Genomic DNA, 27,180 nt, shown 5'->3' on the forward strand with positions numbered 1-27,180 from the left:
TATTTTTAATTTGAATATTTCTGGAGTAAGTTATTGGCAATTCAGAGATTCGAAACATATCAATGTGTGGCACTCATCAAATATTTGCCCTTTCAACAGTGGGCAACATCAGCCTGGAGGTCTATCTGACCATGCTCTTGCTGAATTCAGTAGCAAAGGAAATTTAACTTCATTCTGCTCCATCCGTACATTTCCTTGCGATTAAATGAGCCATCTAAACATCTTCACAGGCTTGTGAACTTATGTCTGTCTTCCCCAAAGCACCTTCCTTTGCTGAATCTCTGGAGCTTTGTTAATATAATTGCTTTGGCTGTGATCATAGATCTTATTTTTTTAATCTAGATTACTTTCAAGTAGTTTCAGCATTCACTGTAAGTATGTTGCCAAGCAATTTATAAGATGCAGCTTGGCAGGACATGCAAAGTACTTCGTTTTCACAATGGGCAAGTAGTTGTGCATTCTTTTACAGATTCAGTTATGAACTTCAAAGAAGGGCACAAGGTTGTCACTGAGTGAGGGAGAGTCACTGAAGGAGCTGATGATGGATATCCAGTGCTTTCATTTTAATTGTATTAATGACAGACTAATACACTGGATTTTACTTGCTTGATTCATTTGGTTACTAGCCATGTGTAACCCAACTGATGGGCCCTAGTCTGTCTCCTTACTGCTGCTCTGCTCACTCTTTGCATCTTTGTTGTGTGCTTTGGCAAGCAAAAAAAAGCTCATTACCTAAATGATGATAACATGACTGTTGTAATGTGAAAACCATATTGCAGCAGTTCAAGGAGTTACAGAAAGGACTGTTTCCAAAGTTTTGATGCTTCAGTCTACTGATGTGGTGATATATTTTTTTAAATCTCCATTTACTCTGCAGTTTAACATAAGAGAATTCATGTCCTTACGGTTAAGTGGTACAGTTATGCACAACTCTAGTAAAATCTATTCTTCAGAGGGAGGAAAACTTACTAAGTTGGTAAATAAACAATTTTTTTTTTTTTTTTACTATTTATTTGAATGTACAACTGTACGCAAAATTAGAATCATAGAATCAATGACTGTTGTTTCACATATATGCTTTGATGATAAGGAGAGACATAAAAACAGGTTTTGAATTTAGACCACTGCAAATACTTAGAAGTGACATCTATAACAGTGTGTAGAAGAGCTATGATAAAAACTTGTAGAAAAGAGATACTTAAGAAAGATCTTCCTTGCAATACTGGATAAGACTGGATCCTATGTTGAAACATTTCAAAGAAATAAATCTAAAAAATATTATTTGTTATTAGGATTGAGGAATTAATTGATCAGTTTTGGATTGTACTGTGCTGAGAAACCAAGCCTGAGTTGTATTTTAAGGATTAATACTTAGGTTTAGATGTTTATGCTAAAAAAAAAATCGTAAAAATCTTCAAGGACATCTAAAATTCAACCTAGTTTTGGATCTGACCTAGAATAAAGAACTGTTCAGATATAGAAGTTTTTCCACAGTTTCTGTATATCTGAATGGTAAGCCAAGTTTTGTTTGGGAAAGTACAATGCATTGTAACTTGAATGAAAGCAATGAAATTTCCCAAGATTAAAAGAAATGAGATCTCTTACACCCTCCCACATCCCTTGGTATTTCTATAGTACTTTTATGGCTTACACAAATGTGTAATAGCATCCTGTTTTCTTTTACTAACATCTTCATGATTTTCATTTTTGTTTCTGTTTTCCTCTGTGGTTCGTTCTTTGTACGTTATGACCCACTATCAGGAGATGATTAGCACTGTGCAATTGTGGATGTGGTTTTATGCAATATTGTTTTCTAACCCTGACAGCTACAGCAGCAGTAGTCTGAAATTAACTTAGAAACTCACAATCCTAATCACTGGGTTTTGTGCTGCTTCAGCTATGTGTACTTTCAGCCAGATAAACCAAGAGTGTATTACTGCAGATGTGAGATATGTTAAGTGTGATAGAGCTGATTGATGGGTCAATTCAGGATTCATTCAAAGTTGAGAATCCAGCTGCCAGGACACACAACTGACTCACATTCAACTTATCATCAACCAGAACCCCCAGATCCTTTTCTGTGGGGCTGCTCTACAGCCTCTTGTGCCCTCGTCTGTGCATATATCCAGGGTTGTCCTATACCAGGTGCAGAATCTGGCACTTGCAGTGTTATACTAACCAATGAGAATAGATCTCTGTTTAGGAAAATATCTAAAAACCTAATTGCAAAACAAGATTAAAATTGACTATTAAACTTTCCCACGAACTCATTTAAATAATAGTTGTATTGGTTTTGTTTTAACTGTATCTGTTATGCTTAGGGCATAGTACAAAAGTGCAGAACTTGGAGAGGCAAGATGCTTGTGGCAAAGTCTGCTTTACTTTCTGTTAGTGAAGTGCTTAATGACACTTCTTTCTCTAGGCACCTTTTACCTTTCATCTCCTTCAGCACTGAGTCTGTTCCCAAACTGTATTTTCTTTGTGATCCCTCTAATGGGATATGGGATGCATTATGCTGACTGGTTTTCATGTTTAAAAAAAAAAAAAAAAAAAAAAGCCCATTCTTTTCTCATTTACTTGTTTGTAGATGAAGAGGTACACTCTGGAGCATTCATTTGTTTGGGAACATGTTCTGGATCACTATAACCATGGTGTATCAATAGGACAGACTTAAAATTCTGAATAATCATAATGTGTATTTCACAGATCTTATTCTTTATGATAAATAAGGAAATTTGAAGTCATATTGCTTAAGTAATCTTGGAATTGCTGCTATTATTTGTTCTAATGTTTCAAAAATGTAATATTTTGTGGACGTTTTAATACTAACAAGAAAAACGTTATGTAGAAAACCTGTTTTATCGGGGGAGTTGGACTCAATGATTTCTTGAGGTCCCTTCCAATCCCCATAATGCTGTCATTATGTAATGTGACTGCTTTTTACCTTAGAGCGTACCTTTTAAGGCATCAGTGATCTAGTGGCAGTTTCTCTTCAATAGCTGTGAGAGCACTTGAAGAGGTATCTCCCACTTCCAAGGTGAATAACTGATCCACACCAGAGAATTACATCTGGACTTGCTAGTGGACCTATATGGTACCATGGAAAAGATGGAGTTTCTGGTGCATTGCGGAGGTTTTGGATATTGCATAATGCGTTGAAAAGGTTGCATAATTACATGAGAGTTGAGATTTGTTTCCTGTTTATTTTTCTAATTAATTGTCATGGAATTTCATCCAGTTACTACAGTAATAGAGACTTCATTGAAATCCTGAAGTCTTACAGAGTCTTACAGCATAGTATCTGTATCTGTACAGCATAGTAGAGTGCACTTGTAATGGTTTCTTTTTTTTTTTTTCCCCTTTTCCTTTTGGAATACAAGGAAGATGCAGTATTTGCAATTTGATTAATATGTACGTTTTACATGCTTAACATGTTCATAGTTGAATTTTTTTTTTTTTTTTTAGGTAATGATTTTTGCTGTTCAGAGTTTGACACAAATTTGTTGGTTTTCATTTCAAAACAAGAATGAAACATTGGATTAATTATTACTTGAGCTGGGAAAAATATGGTCATTTTCCTAGTATAAGTACTAGAGCTTTAAAAGAAAAAAATATTCCACTTGCTGTAGCATTGTGTTCACTTAAGGGGCCAACATTTCCTCCAACTAGTTATGATTGGAAAATGGATTTAATGGTCTTTCTCCCTCTGGAAAAAACTTGTTAAGACTGAATGATATAAAATTTCTGAAAATAGGGCAACTGTTATTAGAATAAAATGACAAAAAGTGTAGTGAAAGATATTTATCATCTGAATAATGCATTTTTGCTTGGAGGCTTACTTATATTTAGACTCAGTGTTATAAATATCATAGTTGTAATTTGTTGGTTAGAAGAATCACAACAATAATTGCTCTGATGCATTCATAACAGAGATCTTGGCATTTTCCCCAGCACATTGGTATAAAATTTAGATGACAAAATATGAAGATAGAGATTTTCTTAAAAGTCATTTTGATGCTTATTAATTTTTAATGACATCTGAAAATGTTCAGAATATGTAACTTTATCCCCTTGTTTTTACGTTTAATTTTAAACGTAAAAAAATGTTTAATTATGACTTCAAAAATACTTCTTATTTTAGTTTTCTTGATTTGTTACTGTCTATGTAAGTCCTTGCAGCCTTTCTTTTTTTCCCCCTTATTTTCATGTCTTACTGACAAGATTAAATTTTTTTTCTATGCTACTTCACTCAAGAAGGAAGTTTTTTCTCTATTTATGTGGTTATATTTTGCTGAGGAGTGAACAAAGAAATGTATGCTTGATTATTATTTGATTGAGTCTCTATACTTGATTCCTTTAGGCAAGAAATGTTCTTAAACCTTAAAATTAAAAGCTAATTTATCTGTGAGCCATTATCAGGTAAATTGATAAGATTAGTGAGGATATTTACTTCCTGCCAATGAAGACAGATTTTTTATTGTTTTTAGTAATTGTACTAGGCAACAGTAAGTTGTTACCTTGCATTTTATTCAGTTCAGTGCTTCTGGATGTCCGGAAAGTTGACTTTTCAGGTTTTTTTATTTGTCAAAAGTTCTTGATTAAATTTAACCTGAATTTTACAATTTATTTTGTTTTGAACTGTGCCTGCCTAAGAAATAAGGCTTGGCCGTTAGGGTAAATTATACAGATTTATAAAATACCTTTAGGAAATTTGAAAACAGTTAGCTCTTAAAGCATTGTCATTGGTAAAACCTGGGATTCATCAAACAGAGTGCTGCTAGCTGGCTGAGGGAAGGGATTGTCCCGCTTTTCTCTTGAGGCCTCACCTCAAGCACTGTGTGCAGTTTTGGGTGCCAAAACATAAGGGCATAAAATTATTGGAGCCTGCAGGTTCTCACAAGGATCAAACTGGGCTCTGCTTTCTGGTGATGGTGACAGGACAGGAGGGAGTGGCATGGAGCTGTGTCAGGTTGGGTGTTAGGAAAAGGTTCTTCACCAGAGGATGGTTAGGCACTGGAACAGGCTGCCCAGGGCTGTGGTCATGGCACCAGGCTGCTGGAGTTCAAGAAATGTTTGGACAGTGATCTACGACATAGTGTTTACATTTGGTGTGTTCCTGTGTGAAGCCAGGAGTTGGACTCAACTCCTCATTGCTCTATTCCAACTTAGCGTATTCTGCAATTCTGTGATCAGAAATCTAATGGGGAATTGTCTGTCCTTTCACTGAAAGATTGGAACTGCATCAAGTTCGGCATTTGTTGTACCCACTGTGCTTCATTACATTGGTGCTCTTGTTTGCAAAACACTAATAGGCATAATTTGAATCCTTTGTAATAAAACCTTTGCAGGTAACTATTTTCAGGAATAAAGGAATTTACTGAAATGCGTAGACAAAAGAGTGGAAAGGATGCATGTGCCAAGGGAAATACTCACCCAGTAAGTGTACATCAGTGATAGAAAATTTGATGCTATATATATATGTTACAGAAATAGGTTATAGGAAATGTTGCTGCTGGCAAAGACTCTTCAATTCCAACTCCATGAATTCTTCTGGAGGACAAACCACAAACAAAGTAAACTGTTTCCTTACACTCTCTTAATTTTTAGCTAAAAAACCTTATACGACAGAGGTGAATCTTTTGAATTTAAGTTTAACTCATGTTGGTGTGGTCTGCCCTGCACACATACTGTGTTATCCGCTCTTAATTAGCTGTTTGTTCTGGGTGGTGGTGTGGTATGTTCTTGAGGGAAGTTTACTTGAGACTAAATTTTCTCAGAAAGGTCATTACTAGCAAGAGGTGAAAGCCCTTGCTACCGAGAGCTCAGAAATTGGCGTTAATAAGCTTACAGTTAAGCAGTGAGCATGAGGGATAATACTGTTTGTGAATCTTGCAGTCTGTTGTGAGATTGAGTCGGTTCCAGTAGTTTTCTTCTGGCCCTGCCTGACTGCCACACTTTTGGTGTGAGAAAAGGTATTGGGGCAAAATTTGCAGGTGTGACTCAAGTGTTTCTGGCTACGTGTGGTTAGGCTAATGCCAGAACTGGGGACAGTTTCACCATAATGATATGGTACTGTGCCTTTGCTAATGATCTCCACTCTGAGACACAACCAATTAGTCTGAGTATGTTGAACATGCGTGCAGCTGCTACTTCTGTGCCTGTGTCTGACACGGTGTTCAGGTGCACCGACTCACCCAAAACCAAGTCTCCAAGTATTAGACAATTGACAGAAACTTCTAAGTTCCTTGAGTATTCGTGAAGCTTTTAAGCTCCATTTCTAGGTGCAGATTCCTCAGATAGGTGTGGGTGTTGCTGCTCAGCCTGAGGGTCCTCATCAGGGTGCCCAACCATTGGCCTCCGCCCAGTGCCCTGCAAACCTCCTGTGGAGAGAGTGATGATGATGCCCGTGGCCTGCCTTTTGTCAGTGGTTTGGTAGTTAATATAAACTGAGGGCCACAGCGAGACCTGCTTTGATTTATTTCAGTTTTTTAAAAGGATAAAAGCCTGCTCCTGTCATCTCACAAGTGTGTCACAACTGTGAAACAGTGTTCTCTCTCCTTTCCAGTTGGGAGTTTTTTCTGCAGGTGCGGGAGTAAATCCTTGAATTGTTTTGGACAGGAGAAGTTTATCTCCCATATTAATGTGGATGAAACAGGGTAGATGGTGTTACAATATTGCTAGAAAATGAAGCAATGGCCACCCATGTATTTTAGGTGGATGTGTACTGGATGTTTAGACTGTGTTTTTCAGAGAGCATTGTAAGGGTGAGTGGGCACCTAAGAAGCAAGAGCAGCACTTAAGCCCAGGCCCTGGCTGGGTTGAGTCTCTGGTCAGAAACTGAGCTTTCTTTGTGTTGTTTAGTCCAAGAGATGTAACAGCTGAGTTTTAGCCACAAATGGAAATTTAATGTAAAGCAAAAAAGAGAGGCTTGCAGATCTAGGTGGCTGCCAGTTTGTCTGGATCCAAAATGTATGTTACTGAACTTCACAAAGAAATTAAGTAATTTATTTTGTCCTGCATAGTTCACTAACACCAACATGTCTCTCCTTTGCTAAAATAATTATTCCAGTTGTCTCCTGATGAAGTATGAGCCTTTGTTTTATTGGGAATGCTAACAGGATTTTTTCCCCTAAGTACACTACAACAAGATGTTTCGTAAGTTTGATCATGTGCTTGCAAATTCTGTGAAAAGCTGGGAGTTAAGATATGGAATGAAAATAAATAATGTAAGCTCAAAGTTTTAATTGCATGCAGAGTATTGTGTGAACTTTGTTCTCATTGCCAGGCATATGTATATATATATTTCCCAACATTTGCACTATCTGACTAGTAGTTAAATTAATAATTTCTTGCTTCTCAACTTTACTAACCAGAACGTATGATATGAAAGCTTTGATCTCATTTTTCATAAAGTAAATAAAAAAACAAATCTGGAAATTTTTTTTTTTGTAGTACGGGGAGATCAGATACACTGTGCAAATAAAATCAGATTTTATTTATGGTGTTTATTTTAACACCACAAATGAGTATTGTTTTCTAGAATCTGAATACGTAAAATTCTCAGTAACATCACAGTGTTTATGGGTTTTGAAATGACACTTTCTTTATCAGAATACCAGTTCCTTTGGTACGTATTTCCTCTGTCACCTGAGGCTATTTTTCCAACACACAATACGTGTAGGGTTTTTTTTTCTGATTTTTGAATAATCAGCTTTTCCTTCTGCTCATTAAGCATAAAAATACAGCCAAGGTATTAACACAATACAGGGTATTAACAGTGACCAGTCTCTACCAAATACAAAGTTCTTTTTATCTGTTACCTAATTAACATACTTTAATTAGTTCACTACATTTAATGAACATGTTACGTAAAACTCAATACTTTATTCCTTCAGGATAATTATGACATTCAATCTAATGTGCCAGACTGGACTGTAAGAATAATTAATCCAGTTTATATTTATTAATTTAGTATATAGAATAGCCTGAAAGACAAAAGGCTGTGTAGAAGGGTAGGGCTTAACCTGGCAGGGTCAGGAGACGCTGGCAAAAGAACAGGAGGATCTATCCTGGGAAGGCTCCGGCTGGGGGAAAAAGAAGGGGAAAAAACAACCTTAAATCAAGACCCTGCTGATGCCAAGTGTCACAGAGGCCGTATGGGGTCATGCATGGGGAAGCAGCAAAAGAAATCCTGTGGTTTTGCCTTCTCGTGCTTTGTGTACCTTTTACCTCTGTTCATTACTTCTGTGGATTCAAAACAAAAGTACTTAATAATTCATACAAAAAACAATACATGTATTTCTTTCAATAAAACTCTCTTGCAATTCTGCCGTTAAAATCAGAAAGATAACTTTTGAATACTATTTTTTTAATCTGTTTGAAAAATGAATTTTAAAACGAACCATCTGTTTTAGTATGGCTTTTGATAACTGTCTGGGCTTTAATGAGTCTTGGGTTATGAAAAACAAAATTATGTACAAGAAAAACTGCAAAACTGAAAAGAAGAGCTTTTGCTGTGAGGAAATACACTGACTTGACAAGGGAAGGGCCTGTTTTCTGTGACCAGAATGGCCTGCTATGCTTGGTAGCTTGTAAGAATTATTGGCATCCTGAACCTCTCAGAGGCCTTTGGCATTGCCTTGTATACCATCTGGATAGAATGCTGGATGCTCAAAAATATCATGTATGGTTAACACACATGAACATGTCTCTATAAAGCTTGAAAGTGTCTAGAACAACTTCTTAGGAGACCAAAACGCTTTGTGTACCCTATTGGTAACAAAAATGATGGACAGTATAAGTTTCCAAGTGGGCATAATGCCATCTTGCTATAAACAACTGTGGCTGTAAAGCTTTGCACAAAGGTCATGCTGATGACCTGGAAAATAGGCTTATACTTAGGAATGTCAAGTTGGTAGAGGTGCCTAAGAGCATGAACAAAGAAAAGCAATGCATTTTTCTTGAAATAAGTTATGATGGTGCTGGGAATGGGAGGTTTATATTTTTACTTATAATACAGATTTTAGGCATTGTATCCTTGGGAGAGATAGTGAGGTGAGTACATGGAGAATCTGTTTGAATAGAGAACTCATTTCTTTGAGTCAAACTAATTCTGTTTCTCCTGATGGTGAAAGATGTCTTTGTATTTTCAAAGTGAGAAAGCCCAGATTTATCCTACCTTAAATGCAGACTCTGATTTTGTTTCCCTACCCACCTTTCTTTTTTTTTTTTTTCCTAAGGGAACCAATGGTTTGTGATGAGTTAGAGCAGACTGTGTATAAAGTCGATGGTCTATTGACTGCTGGAGGCTAAATGAAGTAAAAAGTAATTTAAAAAAGTATGAAACATTTATGAGAATTTTCTTTTATGATATGGACTGAAATGTTTTTCTTGGCTCAATGCAAAGTACTATCATTTGACATGAATTATTTCTGTTGCATTAATTCTAAATATTTTTCCTACTAAAATTGAGTGAACTGTGAACTCTTGTTACTAATTAATTGAATGAATTCTTTTTAGAGATTCAAGCAATAACTATGGTATTTAAAATGATTTATAGTAAATGAGCTTTTGTATGAGTTGCATAACTTTAATAATATGAATGAATTTATGAAGTAACAGATAAGACTTCTCTCATCATCTTGTTGCCAAATGGGTGTAAGCTGCTATATATTTGTTTTCAAAATAAGTTTATTTTCTTTCAAGGAGAAAGAAGGAAACTGCAATTGGAATTGATATTTTCCCTGACTAGCCAGAGTAAACCAAAGTGCCATAGTTGAAATGCTCAAAAATTTTGCTAATAGTGTGTTAGTTACCATATTTGAATGATTCCTTTCATAATTCTTGTTGTATACCATTCTCTCATGAATTTGCACACAACATTGAGCACGTTAAAATATAGAATTTTCCTTGGAAACAAAAATTAGGTTGGTAATTTCAAGTCATTATATGGAAGGATTTGAGAATAATCAGATGAAATTGTGCAGATGCTCTTGGATTGTATCTGAGGTAGTAGCTGTGTTGTTATATATTGTTTTGAAAGGTAGTAAAAAAAATTCTTGAAATAAATTTTAGAAGATCTGTTGAAAATATAATTCCTTACGTGTACTTTGTGGATTTGAAGTACCAATTACTTTAAACTAACTCAAATCTTTGATTTTCTTTTTCTTTCTTATTTTCTGCCTCAGTACTGAAAGCCATAACTTTTAGCAATTTATGTGAAAACTCTTCAGATTTTGAATGTATTATCATTTAATTACTTCTTATTTTCTGTGCAATAAAAGTAGAAATAAATCCAAAACTTGGAGATAATCTTCTAGAATTTAAATAATTCATATAAAGCAAGATCGATGATATTAAATGCTGCTATGACTAAAGTGTCTCCATGATGTTAACTTCTTACAAAATTGAAAACAATAGGCAATTACAATTCACATTAGTTTTTCTAGAACTTTTTTTCATACTGAAGTGCATTATTATTTTTGTCTAAAACACTTCTTTCAGTAAGCTGATACAAGAACCAAGTTAATTTAGACATACCTGGTTTGATGGTATGTTAAGTGATGTAGTCATATATTCAAATAAAATACTTAGAATACCTGTAATTGAAGCTTCAGTATGTGGCAATGATATGGCTAAGCAAGTCATGAAATGTGACATTTGAGTACATTTTTTACTGCATTGATAAGAAAAGATTGCTTTGTGCAGGAAATCACAGCATTTTATTCAGATCAGTTTTGAATGTCCCGGGTAGTACAGCTAGCATTACTTCTCATGTGAGATTGTTCCATAGGGAATACAATTCAAAGTCAGTTTCTAATCATTTACTTATGTGAATTTCACACTATTAAATGTCAATTTTCTTTCCAATAAAAACAGAGAAAATAAGATAACATTTTTATATCAAATTTTGAAACATTTTTTAGGAATAATGAGAGCATTTATGCCTCAGCGATGAGTGTTTTAAATGGAAATTTATTAAAAGAAGGAAAGAGTGGAAATTCTATAACTGAATTTTTATCTGATGGATTGATGTTACATCTTTCTATCAATGCAAATTTGCTATTAATATGCACCTGCTTTTAGTTCTGCAGTCTGGTCTGAGAACTCAGTGATTATGTTTAAGTGCAAGTTCAGTAAGATAATATCTTTTAAAACATTGGATATAGCATTGTGTGAAAGCCATGTACCCAATGAGGAGGACGACATAGATGCTGAACAACTGATGAGAATGCCTTTGCTTTGTAGTTATCCTCTCTGAAATTTTGGCTCAACAGTTGTAAAATAACAGTTTTTATAAGGGTTTAGAGATGGGATTATTATCAGGGAATGTAGTGAATGCTCCCTTGCAAAAGCAGGATGACACCTCTTATCACTTAGCCTTGGATGTCCTTCAGAACTTTCTGTTTCTTTTTCTCTCCAACTTAGAAAACAGTAAGCTTTCATGAGAGCAGAAAGGCAGTATATATATGATGGTTCCACTGATGCTGAAGAGAGATAAGAGTAGGTTTCTGTCGAATTCAGGAACCTTGTATCTACCATCATTATTCCCTAGTGAGGTGTTCTGCTGCTGGCTTTTTTTTCCCTCTCAGAGGTGGAGAAAAAAAGAAAAAGCAAAATAAACTGCCTCTGGGTTTCTCTTTCAGTATGAAGAAGTAGTTTCATTATCATAAGGAAAGCTTAGCCATGGTAGATCTGATCATTTAGGTTTTACACTGGCATCCAGTATCTACATTTGTGTGTAATGCACAAAATCTGCAGGCAGCTCAAGTTCATGCAATATTTTAGAATCAGCAGTGATGTACATTCCTCGTGTGTGTAAATGGCATATTTGTATTTAAGAAAGAATGACTGTGAAAAAATATGGAAATAAGTCTTTGCAAAACAAAATGGTAACACTTAATGCAGTGTCCTGGTTAACATTTTTACTTCAGGGTAAAAAGTCTTTATAATGGCTACTGTTCAGGAAGATCTGCTATTGCTATGTTTAATATAACCATTTAATCTGAATTCACTTCTTTTGAACAGTATTCACAAGAACTGACTAAATTTCTTAAAATCGCTTATCATTGTAAGGCAAGCATATATGAAATTGCTACCTCCCCTTCAAAGCCACAAAACTTTCCTTGTCTGGAATATATCTCATGGTATTATATTTCTTCATCTCAATATTCTTTTACCTTTCTTTCTCCTTTACACTTCAGCTCTTCAACCAGTATAATGTACTGAAGCAGTTAGCTGAAAGGCAGTTTAAATTTAAAAGCAGGCAGTGTTTGACTTTTGAAACTCTTATGGGAGATTCTGTATCTTCCAACAGGATTTTTATCCCATTTTTATATATTTTAAGCAATCATTGGCTGTTTTTCTTTCTTGAAATCTTAATGATTTTTTCCATGTCCTTGCATTATTGGGTGTAAATTGTGTTTTAAACATTAAAACAATATACGGACAATGATATTTATAAAGCATTTTGAAGTTTTCTAGGAAATTGTGGTTTTCTTCCCTGTTATTACTTTTAAATATCTATGAATTTGTCTAGTTTTTATAGCCTGTTTGTCTCTGCAATTTCATAATTCAATTTGGAGTATCCTAACGTCAGCACATTTTGGGGCCTACTCTTAGGTTTTTTTTTCTTCTTTTTTTTTTTTTCCTTTATTTTCTTTCTCTTTCTTCTTCTTCCCATATCAATAAAAGGAAGGAATGTCCCTATCTTAGTGCCTGTTTAGGCTGTGGATGTCTGGTCTCAGCCATAAATAAGAAGTTTAGCTTTTAGTAAAGTGTGTGATGGTTGAATAACTTCTCTGTGTCTGCTGTCAGAGAAAGGTGAACAGACAGATCTGGTGCAGTTAATCTTAGCCTGCTTGCTCTCCATGTGCACCATTTTGTTATGACAAATATTTTGCAAGAAAGCAAATGTTTGTTTCAGAGCCCACGTTTCAGAATTAATTTTGGAAAAAAGTACTCAATCCTTTTATTTATTATTTTATTTTTGTTGTAGGAGCCATAAAGTTAGATAGTAATCTCTCTATCACATATGTGTGCGGTAAACTGCATTTATGAAGTACCTTTTGTTGTCTTTCTTTCTTCCTGTCATACACATATAGTTGTTGTTAAGCCTACTAGCCTAATCCTAAATGAAAACTCTTCTAATAGCTGTTTTTCCCCATTGTCTACTTTCAAAGCAGGGGCTTTTCTCCCAGAACTTTGAAATTCTTTTCCCACATTGGTTTAGGATTCCAAAGGGTGTATTGCATAGGTTCAACATGAGTTCTGTGCCTTGATATTTAAGGATAGAAAAACACACAAAATGTGATTTACATGATTGAAAGAAGCATTTAAAACAACCTGCAAATTTTAGGGATAGTTGACACACATTTCTTTTGGGATAGCTTTTGACTGAGAAATGTTGATTTAAATGATCATTTGTGATCATTCTCATGTAGAATAAATATATTCTATAGCAAACAAAATTGTATATGTGGGTAAATGGATTTTTTTTAATATGTCCTCACAACAAGCATATCCTTCTAATCTGCATTTTACTGATTAAAAGTAAGTCAAACTTTTAAAGGGCTGTGTCTAAGCTGGTGCCTGGGGAACTGCACAGGTATTTGAGTCTTTAGAAGTATAGTTAGACTAAAAAGTGCACAGCTAAGTTTGTTGTAAAAATAATTGTATGCCAGTATTTTTACATATTCTGAAGAAACCTGTATGAACCTTTCTTTTTTTGTCTTTTTTTTCCACTTGTTCAACTGATGTTGAATCAGTTTTATCTGATATAGGGCTAGTTGTGTATATATTGTAATTATCTATATTTTTTTAGAAAAAGAGAAATGTTAGAGTTCTCTGTCCATGAGGTTATCAGGTCAAGGCTCAGCAATGTGTTGGAGTAGTTCTGCATATTTCTTCACAGATCAAAGAGATTATTAAAGAATACACACTTCTTTTTTTGGTGCTAACATTGGAGTAGAAGGGGCTAAATCCCCGGAGTGTAGAAGTTATATAATTTGTTGATGCTATGCTGACTTATGACTCTAGAAGCTTTGCCTCCAGCAGAAGCTGAAGGCAATGAGAAGCAATTGAATTGAGAGACCATCTAGGGAAACTTCATCACATTTGTCATTATTGAAAGGACCATCTTAACATATAGTAAGGCAGACTCAGAAGAAAATGATTTCTGCTTGGAGAATATTAATTTTTTTTTTCTTATAGGATCAGCTGACAGAGTAGGCTTTTTCTGGTTGGTCTTCCCCTTCTGTTTTCTTTAAAAGGAAGAATGGAAGCTTGGAAATGTCTTATATATAGCAGACAAACAAGTTGGCATTTTGCCATCATTTTCTGCTAGCAGAATGACTAATGGTAATTATGTCAAAATGTAACATTTCTCTTCCTGAAGTAAAAAATTTTAGTGCAAAATATTTAGAGAAGTCAGATCTATTCTGAGATGCGTGAGAAGCTAGGATTAGTGAAGTGACTATTTTTTCTTAAGAAAAAGAATTTATTCTTCTTCTTCAGGAACAAGAGAGAGATGAAAAGGGTCAAAGGTATGAGGTGCACAGTATAGTTAGGATTCTGATCACCTTCAGTATTGCATAATGTCTGGGACATACCCAGAGTAGCATCGTCTGTCCCTCACCTTCTCTGGAAGTTCTAGTAACACTTGCTTTGTTAATAAGATTCCAGCATTATTCATTGTATAGCTATTTCTTCATTCATGGGGAGAATAAATTAATATTGCACTATACAACTTTGAGTCCAAACTCCACCATCTTATTTCTGTGGAGAGGAGAATGTGTTCTTACACTCAGTTCTAGCTTCTACAGTAGTTGTCAGCTAGGCCCTTAGTCAAACATGTCCTTGTCAATATATGAAAGGAGGCAGTTTTTCACATGCCATGGCATGAGTTAGAATGTTGCTGAGATGCTTAAAAAGGTAGAAACCTCTGCTTTCTCTAAAGTCTAAAAAGAAGGTCATGGTTATTTTAAATATAACCATATAAGCTATTTGCTGGACACACACTTAAAAATCATCACTTCAATCTGATTTCACAAATATCTAATTCATATTTTCTTGATCATTATAATATTTCTAGGAAAGTAAGAGTAATACTGCGAACTTTGGAAAGATTTTGTTGTTTTATATATATATATATATATATATATTGTAAGTACAACTACAAACAACCATCTATTTTAAATACATCATAATTAAAGTATTGCCAGTAGATGTCTTCATCTTAGACTGTGTACTCTTCAACAGTCTCTGAAGAGAAAGGAGATGTTTGCCTTCTCCTACCTTATCTTTTGGGAAATGGGTTGTTAGACATTTTCATATTTTCAATCTGTTTTTGAACATAAGATAGTGGATAGAAATCTTTTCACTTTCCTTTCACTGGTTGTTATGTATGTATTCTGATTTGTCAGCAGCATGTAGTGCAGTGATATGTGTCACCAAGAACACCTTAAGATACAAGCTTCATTTTTAGAGTTAGGATGCAGCGTCACTGATGAGAAGTATTTGGAAAGGCAGGTTTTGATCTTGTACATTAAGTGGTAGAAAAGTTGGAGCCAAGCAGTTATTTTGTAAGTTTTGATTCTGCAGCTGTGGTTCAGGTCTGCTTCTGCTTATTTCCTAGTCTGTTTTGTAGATGCTTTGAGTTTCCTTTAACCACCATCATGGTTGTCCATAGATGAGCTGATTAGATTTATGTAATGCCTGTTGAAATAATCACAAAAGAAGAGTCTTTAAATAGTATTTCATTCAACAGAATAGAGCAAGCATGTCCACAGACTATCACAAGTTTTTATTAATTTAATAAACTTAAACTTATATATTTGAATTAACTTCTTTTCTGTCCTGAGAAGTGTACTTCCATTTTATAACAAACACCTCCAATAATTTAATGGGAGAATTAAGTAAGCGATAAATGTATAGACTAAAGGAAGGTATAGAAGCAGTCCTTTCATTAGGATTAAAGGGAAGTAGACTATCATTAATTACTTTTGAGCTTATTCCCCTCAAGTACAAAGATTTTTTTTTTAATCTGTGTTGGTCTAAGAGATCCCCAGAAAATTAAGTTCTGATGAATTATTTTGGGTAAGAGAAATTGCTGAGCTACTTTTATTGTTAAAACCATTCTGTGTTTCAAGAAGAAAACTTGGTGTCTTCAGTACAGAAGAAACCAACTGTTGGGTCATTTTTGTTTATTCTTTTTTTTTTTATTATTTTAAGTTTTTAAAATTTATTCAAGGTTCTAAATTATTTTCTTTAATGCTGGTATCTTGAGAGTTACATAGAACTCATCTTCAGCCTTTTCTTTTTTTAAACTGAAGATGATGAACACTTTCACTTTGTTCTTCATATTTCCTTGACCGTTGTGGAAGTTGTGTCAACCAATAACCCCAGATCTGTTTTCTCTACACCATCTTCCAGCCACTCTGCTCCAAGCTTGTAGCTGTTGTGGCTAAAGCAAGGGATTAGGCACTTGGTCTTGTTGAGTTTCATCCCATTGGCCTCAGCCCAGCTATCCAGTCTGTCCGTATCCCTCTGCAGGGCCTTCCTACCCCAGGCAGATCGGCATGTCTTCCCAGCTTGGTGTCATCTGCAAACATGTTGAGGGTGTACTCATCATTAAAGATTTGAACAGGACAGGCCCAAGTACTGACCCCTGGGGAACACCGCTCATGACCGGTTGCCACCTGGACTTAACTCAATTCACCACTGCTCTCTGGGCCATCTGTCCAGCCAGTTCTTTACCCAGCAAGGAGTGTATCTGTTCAAGCCACAGGCTGCCAGCTTCTCCTGGAGAATGCTGTGGGAAACAGTGCCAAAGGCTTTGCTTAAGTCTAGGTAGACTATGTCAACAGCCTTGCCCTCATCCACCAGGCAAGTCTCTTGATCATAGAACTAGATCAGGTTGGTCAAGCAGGACCTGACTTTCATAAACCCATGCTGGCTAGGCTGGATCTTCTGATTGTCCTGTACATGTCATGTAATCTCCCTCAAGATGATCTGCTCCATAACCTTTCTTGGCACAAAAGTCACATTGACAGGCTTGTAGTTCTCCAGATCCTCCTTATGACCCTACTTGTAGATGGGAGTAACACTGGCAAGTTTCCAGTCCTCTAGGACCTCTCCAATTGACCAGGAATGCTGATAGATATGGAAAGTGACTTGGCAATCACCTCCACCAGCTCCCTCACCCTTGGGTGGGTCCTGTTCAGTCCCATGGACTTGGGACTACCCTCCAGTCCAGGTGGAATAGCAGGTCTCTAGCATTTTCCTGAATCATTAGGAATTTATTCTGCTTCCCATCTGAAACTTCTAGGTCAGAGGTTAGGGTGCCCTGAGGATAACAGGTCTGACTTTTAAAGACAGATGAAAAGAAGGCATTGGGAACCTCAGACTTATCCTTATATCCTCAGTGGTCACGTTCCCTATTGTATCCAGATAAGGATGGAGATTCTCTTCAGTCCCCCTTTTACTGCTTATACATTTGTAAAGAAGTTTTTTTTGTTTTTGTTTTTGTTTTTTTTTCCTCTTTTACCTCAAGGCCCAAGTTAGGTTCAGGCTGGGCTTTTGCCTTTTTAATTTTCTCCCTAACAACTTCTTTGTATTCTCCTCGAGTTGCCCGTCCGTTCTTCCACAGCAGATAAATTCTCTTTTTCTTCTGGTGCCTCAGGAAAGGTTTCCGGTTCCTCTACACTGGACTTCTTCCCTGCCCACTCACCTTGCAGCACAGGGGGACAACTTGCTCCTGCACCTGTAAGACTTCCTTCTTGAGGAGCATCCAGCCTTCCTGGACCCCATTATCCTACAGAATTATTTCCTTTACTTCATTCCATGTTGCTAGTCTCTGTATCCTGTCTAGGTGGCTTGTGGGGCCTTGAAAGAGGTTGTCAGTAACTCACAGGCTGTACTTCCTGTGGTTGTACTGCCTTACATAGGTGCAAGCAGCTACTGATATGAATAGTTTGCAGAACTGAGTGTTTGCACAGAAATGAATAACATAATGTTTAGTAATGATGTATTGCTATTTCTTTTAATTTACTTTTGGAAATGAAAATATTACCTTAGGAGAAATGGGGAAAGCTATTTTCCTTGTCTTCTATTGCTGAATCACTCTGGTCTATTTTTTTGAAGAATCATTTGTCTCTTTGTGTGTGTATTTATATCCTGTGCACATAACTTAGTAATTTTCCTTTGTTTGAAAGTGAACTCATGAACTATTCTGGAAGAACTTTAGAAGTGGCATCTTCCAAGAATGTTCACACTGTTTGAAGTGGCACCTGCACTATCATTGGCACTCAAAAGATAATATCAGGGTAGATTAGGCCTGTTGGATGACTCTCTTGGAGAATATAAAAAGTAGCACCAAGTCTAGCCTGATTTGGTACTTTGAAACCTCATAGGACTTCGTGACTAGCATTTATTACTGAAGATAGCTTCATTAGCCAGGAACTTTGCACATCTAAGCACAGATCACTACAAACCTCCTAAAAATGCATGACAAAACAGGGTACTGTTCCCTGTAGGCCAAGTGTTCTTATATTGAGACAGTGGTATGTTGTATACAGTGAAACAATTAGAAATTAGTAGAAGACAGTTTCTCTCTATATAGGGAAATACATGATATTCATGGATGAGACTAGTTTGTTATTCTCAGTGCCATAATGGGGATAAGCCAAACTCGATTAACTGTAAGTTACTCAAAAAATCAATTACTACAACCATATTAAAATAATTCTAAATGAACAGAATAGAATATGGGTGAATTAATTTAGGACCATTTACATCTTGTTTCAGCATCTGCTTATATTTCAAAATAAAATAAGGACATTCACATTGCTTTGAAAAACATGAGAGCTATTTGGTCAGTATAGTTAAATCAGGGGTGATTTCCCCACCCTTCCCCCACATTTTATTTGTTTGTAAAATTCAACCAGTAGCAATGTATTTTAGTATGTGTTGAGATGATTTTCTTGTGTGTTTAAGAATATGGGTTGTGTCACAAAAGGACTTTGTCTCAATGCTACTAATTTTTCAGTGGATGAAACTTTTTCAGTTTGTAGGTTGCACTATTTCTTGATTCTGTGGTAAGATTTTTTTCTTTGCAAAGAGTTGTTGCTACAATAATAGCAAAAATAAATATAAATAACAATAAATATAAGTAACAATCTATTTCACTTTACACTTGCATCAAATATGTGTTTTAATTAAAAATTTAGCTATTACTGTATAGCCTTAACTGTTTAAAAATTACTGTGGAGGGTACTGTACATTTGTTAGCCTGAAAGGTCTGTAATATCAGAAAAAAAACATGCATGATTGCTTTGTTTGATAGCAAAACACATTTTTGCTGTCATAATACTGGCACATTTTCAAAGCATGCTGTTTTCTGGCTGCTAGCAGGGAGCAATGGAAACAATGCAGTAATCATGCAATTTCTTGAAAATAAACACCAAAATAGTTAAGCAAGCAGTGTTTTTAATTTAATAGGGACTCAGATAAGTCTGCATAAAACAGCTGTTTGAGTACCACAGAGATATTTTAATGCCTTGCTGCCTGTGAATTGTTTGTGATTTATTTCTGGTAATTTTCCTTTGGATCAGACTGAAGCTTCTTCTGAATGGTGATATTGCTTGTTGAGGAGTGGTCATGCGAGCAAAATTTGATAACCTCGATATGTCACTTCATCTGCTGCTTTTCTTTTGTTAATACAAAGCTGGTTGCATAATATCTAATTTCTCCTTTAGCTGACCACAAATGAAAACAAAATCTATAATGGCAGTGCTGGGTTTTATAAAAAATGCAACTGAGGAGTTGAAGGATGTGGCTTGTTCTGTTTGGATGATGCAGGATTGCTTTAAGCAGTAAGCTTACTGTTTTCAGATGGCATTAGCAGCATCAGTGATATAGCTGTGTCAGCCTCCTTGTCTACTGGATGTCTGTAACTGCACGGAGGAAACTATATTTAAGATCTGATATCTGGAGGGTAATGACTCCTGCACTTACTGATGGACGGAATGGCTGTTAATGCTTTCTTCGCTAGCCCAGAAGATTCTGAGAGATAGATGAATCTGTGATGCACTTTTGTAAGACAGGAAATGCAATTTTTGGGGGTCTCTGGAAATAGAAAGGTCATGCAGCTTGGAACCGGTGAGACATTACAATCTTTAAGTCATCAGGTATGACCTCATAGTTTATACTAATATTTCTAATGTAAAGGTTTGTTTTACTGTTTTAGGACATTTATGATCTCTTTGTCTCTGTAATTGCTTCATGTTGGATTTGCTACAGGATTTATAGGATAGACTGTTTACATAAGTAGAGCAACATACATCTTGCAAATGTAATGTGTTGTGAATTGCTATTTGAACAGTGTAACATTATTCTGTGTATATTTTTTCAACCTGCTTTTATTGTGAAAATGATTTTGTTTAACTAAGTCGTGGTAGAAGGTTATACCCTTGCTGTAATGTAATAAGACAACGTTGTGTTGCATATTTAGTTTGCTTTGTCTTTACATGGCAACACAATTCTATTGTGTGTGTGTGTGTGTGTGTGTGTGTGTGTGTGTTTATTTGTCATATGAAGCACAGTATAAGGCAACTCTACCTACAGTGGCAGGTTATTTAAAAGAACGTAGCACATTGTGTAACAGGACAGAGCTATTCTGCAGGCACAGTTCTTCATTTTGCAGTAGCAGGTTTTTGGGTTTTTTTTTTCCCTGTTCATTTCAAATAGATTTTAAAATATCTCCCTGGACATAGCAGTGAAAGTTTGGCAAGGTAATGTTCCCCCTTTTAATTATTATGCTCAGTGATGCATACTAATACTAATGGGTTGTAAAATGGGAGATTAATAGCTTACATATTTAGAATGTTTAAAACCAAATTCATTTTACTGAATTGTGTCTCATCCTTTTTTGTTTTTAATTGTTTCCAACTTTATTGCAAGGCTGATACTTTGGGATCTGCTAATGTATTGTGGTGACATAGGAAAGTCTGAGTACATAAAAGAAAACAAATATGTGGGTATTTTACATAGGGAGATAGTGGCCTAATTTCATTTAGGGGCACAGAATGTTATTAGTTATACTGTTACTACATTAGGAATTACAAAGGGTAGATAATTTAAAGAAATAAAAGCTGTTGAAGAGTTCCTATTTTGTTTCCCTTGACCACAGAATACAGCAATTATATAGGGGAAGTTTTATTTTCAAAAATTATGATCAGCTCCATCTTAAGAAATTCTAGATGTATTTGCAGCACATTTCCATGGCAACATATTTGACCATGTGTTTTAAGAGCTCAGCTGAAGCCTGAAAGTAATGTGCAATTTTTCTGCTGCTTGCTTTATTCATGTGAAACAGCAGTCTTCACGTGTATCTATTTAGACTGCAAATGGGCAGGGGTGAGTGGTATTTTCTGACCCCAAAGCACAGGATTTAAGTGATCAAGGTTTGAAGATATTTTCATATTTCCACCTAGAAATGTAAACATGCAAAACATGGTTTTGATTTTGGATTTAGAGCTGTATTCCAGTTCCACCCCAGTTTAATAGCATTTTGTTGGAAATGAATGTGTGGGAGACCACAGAAGACCAAACATGAGAATGTGCAGCAAATTGCTTCAGTAAAATGGCTGTCTTTTCAATTTTAATTAAGAATGTATTTCTAAAAAAATGTTATATTCCTCTCACTGTCCATAATTTATAGTTTACCAGTCTACTTATCCAGCTTACATTCTTATTAATAATGGGGAAAGGCTGTCCTACTCTTAAGCTTGATTAGGTCTGGAATGATTTCACTATACCTTTCACTTAATACAAGATCTTTTTAATCTGTTAGAATTTATTTCAGTATTTTAATGTATTAGGCACAGTGAGTACATTCTGTTTCTTGGCATTGGAATGAAATTCCTGAAAGTATTGGTTTCATGGTATTTTCGTGCTTTGTGAGGTATTTACAGCCTTTTTAATAGGACCAACCCTCCCCCCACAAAGTCTTTGCCTTACTTATTCAAGTGTTATTTAAAATCCTGACTTATCTGTGTTCTGAAGTTCTTCCTGAAGTCTTCTTTGCTCATTTAAAATAATTGGATCTCTATGGAATTTTGCAATATTGGAAACTATAGCAGTATGCCATGTGCTTACCCTGGACTCTGTTTTATCATTTGCAAACTGTATTCTGTGGATCTTTTGAAATGTAACATTGACAGTAATTTCCAAAGAATGCAGTAGACATCTGCTGTGGTGTATTTAGAATAGAAACTGTATGTATAGAGAAGGACAAATTGGTGAAGAATGTTTGCTTGAAGAAGTATATGTTTAGGACATTCCATTTTGAAACAACAGTACTGTTGACTATCTTAGATGAGTTTGTTGTTTCACTCAAGAGATGTATTTCCATTATAGGTGCATCTTCATTTGTGGGACTATACAGTAATCATAGAATCATTTGAATTGGAAGGAACCTTTAAAAGTTCATCTAGTCCCACTCTCCTGCAATGAACAGCAGCATTCGTAGCTAGATCAGATTGCTCAGAACCTCTTCCAGTCTGAACTTGAGTGTTTCCAGGGACAGGAAACATACCACCTCTCTGGGCAACCTGTTCTAGTGCTACCCTCATTGTAAAAAAAGTTTTTACTGTATCCAATCAAAATCTCCCCTCTTTTAGTTTGAATCCACTTCACTTTGTTCTGTCAGAACAGACCCTGCTGAAGTATCTGTTTAGATATTGAAAGTGTCTGTCCTTTAGATACTGAAAGGCTGCTTGCAGGTCTTTCTGGAGGCTTCCCTTCTCCGGGCTAAACAGCCCCAGCTCACTGCTCCTGAGTAGTGTATTAATGAGAAGTTCTTACAAGATGAGTAATGGAAGCAAGGTAGAGATACACACAAGAGAAGGCAAGTGATCTAAAAATTTATAAGTATAGAAACTGCTGGAAACTAGGACTAGAAGATCTTGGAGGTCTTTTCCAACCATGGTGGATTCTATGATTCTATTTTAAGTTCTGCCAAAAAGCTGACAAACAAACCCAACCTCAGGAAAACAAACAAACAAACAAAAAACAAAAAACAAACAAACAAACAAAAAACACCCCCCCCCCCAAAAAAAAAAAACAACAAAAAAAAAACCCCAAACCCAAAACTTTAAATGTGTACAATCTGTTCTGTTTTTGTTGCTTTCTTTTAAAAAATACTTTAACTAAAATATATATTAAAAAGTTTAGTTACTTACATACAATAACTTTGTATTATGGATTTTATATGTGGCCCAAGACAATTCCTCTTCATTCAAAGCTGCCTAGGCAAGTCAGAAGGTTGGACAGTTTAAACTGTGCTTACTGATATTTGGAAAAACTGTTCAAATCTGTAGTCAGTGAATCTAAACACAGTGTGTTGGTATCACTTAAGTTTAAAACTATACCTCCCTTCCTCAAATCAAGTTGACTGCACCTTTCAGTGTATGAAGAATACCGTCTTAAGAGCGAAATCACTAACTGAAGAGAGAGTTTCCCTTGATCATGAATAAAGAATACACTTCTTTAGTGTAGTGTATGTTTCCCAGTCTTTAAGCATTCATTTTTTTTACAGAACTCAGTGAAGATCTTAGCAAGAAACAAGGCTCTCAGTGGGCTTAAGCAACTGTATTAACTAGCAGATTGGATGAGAAGACAAATATTTGTCATTTATGAATTCTAAACATGAATGCTCACATGCATGTACGTGGCTATCTATATGTACCTGTGCTTCTATCTACTTCTGGTTACCATTCTAATTCCACACTAATGACTCTTCTCACACCTTACAATGCAAGTTCTTAAGGAAATGACAGCACCAGAGGAAATGGGAGATAGTGGCCAAGCCTTCATAAATGGCGTTAGAAGCATGAAACACTTTCAGGACGAATTGAAGGGATTCTGTTTCTTTTGTCCTAGATCAGTCTCCCTCTCAGAAGGTGTTCCTGTTCTCTGGTCAGATTCTTCTTTTTTAGTACTGAAATTTATGTATGTGGGCCTAATGACCTGATTTAGGGTGGGCTTATAATAAGCATGCCAAAAAGACGTAGGCAGAGAATAACTGAAAATAAATGTGCAATAGCTAACTGCAGTCACAAAATACATAGCTAAATGACTCTTTATTGGTTTGTGTTTCAAGAATATCACTATGTGATCAGTCTGAGTGAAGACTATTTGCAGTAATTTATAAGTACATGAAAATATGAATATATCAAAACAGAAATGCCATAGTAATCTATGTAATAGTCCCAACCAGTTGCTATAGATGTGGGGCCTCATAAGAGGGGAGTAGTAAGGAAGGTGACCAGGCTGATACAGAAAAAGAGAATGGTTATGCATTATGTAGGATGGCATTTTGGAAAAGATTCAACTACAGTCTGTCTGTCTGTCTCATCCCCCCTCTCTGCTCTGATATTGATAATAGGAGTTGTTAATACTGTTTCTTTTTTCTTGCAAGACTGTATTTATTTTGCTTTACTTAGACTATCAAGTTATTAATAATAATTAAAAAGAAACAAACAGAACACCAAAAACATTAACATACATTCTGTTTCACTACTGTGATCAGGCTTCATGGTAATTAAACTAATAATAGGTGCTATTCTGCAATTCTGGTAAATTTTGATAGGTCAATTTGTAAAGATTAATATAAACTACAGAATAAGCTACATAAAGCTTTCCATTGTGCCATGCTGATTTCACTGTGAACCTAGAAGGAAAGCCATCGTGTTCTTGGTCTATTCTAAACTGTAGATATTACAAGATTTTGAGTGATTACAAGGTTTTTTCGTGTTAGTAAGGGAACTCTGCCCAAAAGAAATAAAATAGATACCCCCAAATCAAATAGAAAATAACAACTTAGCCTGGCTTGATACTCTGTCTTTGATCTAGAGACAAGGCACTTCAGAGAGCGAGTCTTGGTACGAGTGACAATCTTTTACCATTTTAGAGTTGGAGACTATTAGTGTAAATATATTAAATCAGGAAAAGATTATAATGATTGCAAGACTGAAGAATTGCTGAGGTTGGAAGGAACGCCTGGGGGTCATCCAGCTCCCTGGAGCTGAGGAGATTGGAGTCTACCCTCCTCTGCCTAGAGCAGGGACAGCTAGACCACATTGCTCAGTACTGTGTCTCATCAGGTTTTAAATATCTCCAAGAATAAAGACTCTGCAGCAGCTCTGCCTAGCATGTTCCAGTGTTTGACCAATCTCATAGTCATTTTTTTCTTGTGTTCAAGTGGAATTTCTCATATTTCTGTTAGTGATTATTTCCCTTGCTCTGGCACTGGGCACCACTGAGAAGAGTCTGGCTAAGCCTGCCCTACTCTCCCCCACAGTTACTTGTACATTCTAATTAGACTTCCCTGGGCTTTCCTTTCTCCGGGCTATGCAGTCCCAGTTACTTTCAACCTGTTCTTACTTGACAGAAGCTTCAATCACTTCATTGTTTTCCTGGTCCGATAGTGAGGTCACTCCAATATGTCCATGCCTCTCCTATAAGAGGGAGCCCAGAAATAAATAAAACACTCCAAGTATGTCTTCACCAAGATGAGTGGAGGGGATGGTTCCTATTGCCTGGGAAGGAACTTTATATGGTGTGTGAAATAGTCCATCAAATATAGGAAGCTTTGGATGGGTATCCTTGGAAAATGAGCAGTGAAGGCATATATGTTTTTTGTTATCTTATGGAGAAGGAAAGCTTACGAAGTGGCTTTATTTCAGTTGTAGCAGTTGCACTAGTGATGAAACTTGTATTAGAATTTCTGGTATGGAATATGAGTACCCAAGTGAAAACTGAAATAAGCAGAGAATGAATTCTAAAAGAAAATTTCTAAATTTTTGGCTTTTGAAGCTAAGTAAATTTTAAAGAACTGATTAATAAGACATCATCTGGCATGGTAATAGCTAATTAAAAAAAAAAAGTGAACTCTGAGGAATATGAACTACAACTGTGTCTTGTCAACTTGCCCAAAATGATTTCTGTTGGAACTTTAGAACATTAAGCATGCTTTCAAATGTTCTCAGCTGATGCAGCAAACATCAGCTGATACAAAATATTCAGCAGAGTGCACTGAGTGAAAATGCAAAACAGGCATTAAGGGACGCGAAGAAGGATTTTGAGGTATTGTTAAACTTTGCTCATTTTTGTAATAGCTTCCATTTTGTCTCCCCAGTTGTCTAAATAAAATAGAAGCCTCTATAAGAGGCATCAGTGATTAAAAATTCTGTTCTGATAACATAATGAGTTTATTATCTGAATTCTCTTTATGAAAGATTTTATATAAGCAGACAGTCATTAAAATGCATGCAATAAATCATATCCATATGTTATGTATCTACATTTAATGCAATTAAAACCATTCTAACGAAAGCAGTATTAGTTTTATGCCCCAATCTTGTGATGAAAATTTTTCAGCAGAAATTGTCACTGCCTGAATTTCACTTGCCTGAATTAAGTGAAATAGTGGAGCCCTATCTTGTTCTTGTGTTTGTAAGGAGAGCTGAGCAGGCTGACGTTAGCAATTGCATTCAGGTATGGAGTGTTCTTGTAGATAAGAAGGGCGAGAAAGCTGGTGAGGGGTCTGGAGCACAGGCCTTATGAGGAGCAGCTGAAGGAGCTGGGATTGTTCAGTCTGGAGAATAGGATGCTCAGGGGAGACCTTATTGCTCTCTATAACTTCCTGAAAGGAGGTTGTAGTGAGCTGGGGGTTGGCCTCTTCTCTCGTGTAACTAGTGATAGAACTAGAAAGAATTAGCTTCGTGCTGCACCAGGGGAGATTTAGGCTGGATGTTAGGAAATACTACTTTTCTGAAAGAGTGGTCAGGCACTGGAATGGGCTGCCCAGGGAGGTGGTGGAGTCTCCGACCCTGGAGGTGTTCATGGAATGTTTGGATTTTGTGTTGAAGGATATGGTTTAGTGAGAACTATTGGTGACAGGCGGATGGTTGGACTGGATGATCTTGTACGTTTTTCCAACCTTGGTGTTTCTGTGATTCCGTGATAATAATTTACACGATTGAGACCTGACTAGGTGAGAGGGTAAGCTATTCTTTAGGGGGATTCTGTCCAGGAGTTAGCCATGCAAGTCAGTTATATCAGCAGCTGTTGCTCTTTATTCAAAAAAGTTCTATGCTGCACCATTTTTAAGGTGTTTAA

The 27,180-nt window shown here is 36.0% G+C and overlaps 1 protein-coding gene across 4 annotated transcripts in view; it reads left to right on the forward strand.

Moving 5' to 3' along the window:
• The window catches only part of SLC4A10 (solute carrier family 4 member 10), a 189,254-nt gene that overhangs the window by 45,885 nt on the left and 116,189 nt on the right, over nt 1-27,180 (forward strand). The window contains exon 1 of one of the 4 annotated variants that reach the window (XM_090143849.1): nt 19,840-20,186. The exons of the other annotated variants lie outside the window; for them this stretch is intronic. Within the exon in view, the coding sequence (XP_089999975.1) occupies nt 20,106-20,186 (81 nt within the window). The 5' untranslated portion in view covers nt 19,840-20,105. Of the gene's footprint in view, nt 1-19,839; nt 20,187-27,180 lie in introns of those variants that run through there. 4 annotated transcript variants of the gene reach the window in all.

This window comes from Phasianus colchicus, chromosome 7 (assembly GCF_987193195.1).
Source record: "Phasianus colchicus chromosome 7, bPhaCol1.hap1.1, whole genome shotgun sequence".
Classification (NCBI taxonomy): Eukaryota; Metazoa; Chordata; class Aves; order Galliformes; family Phasianidae; genus Phasianus; species Phasianus colchicus.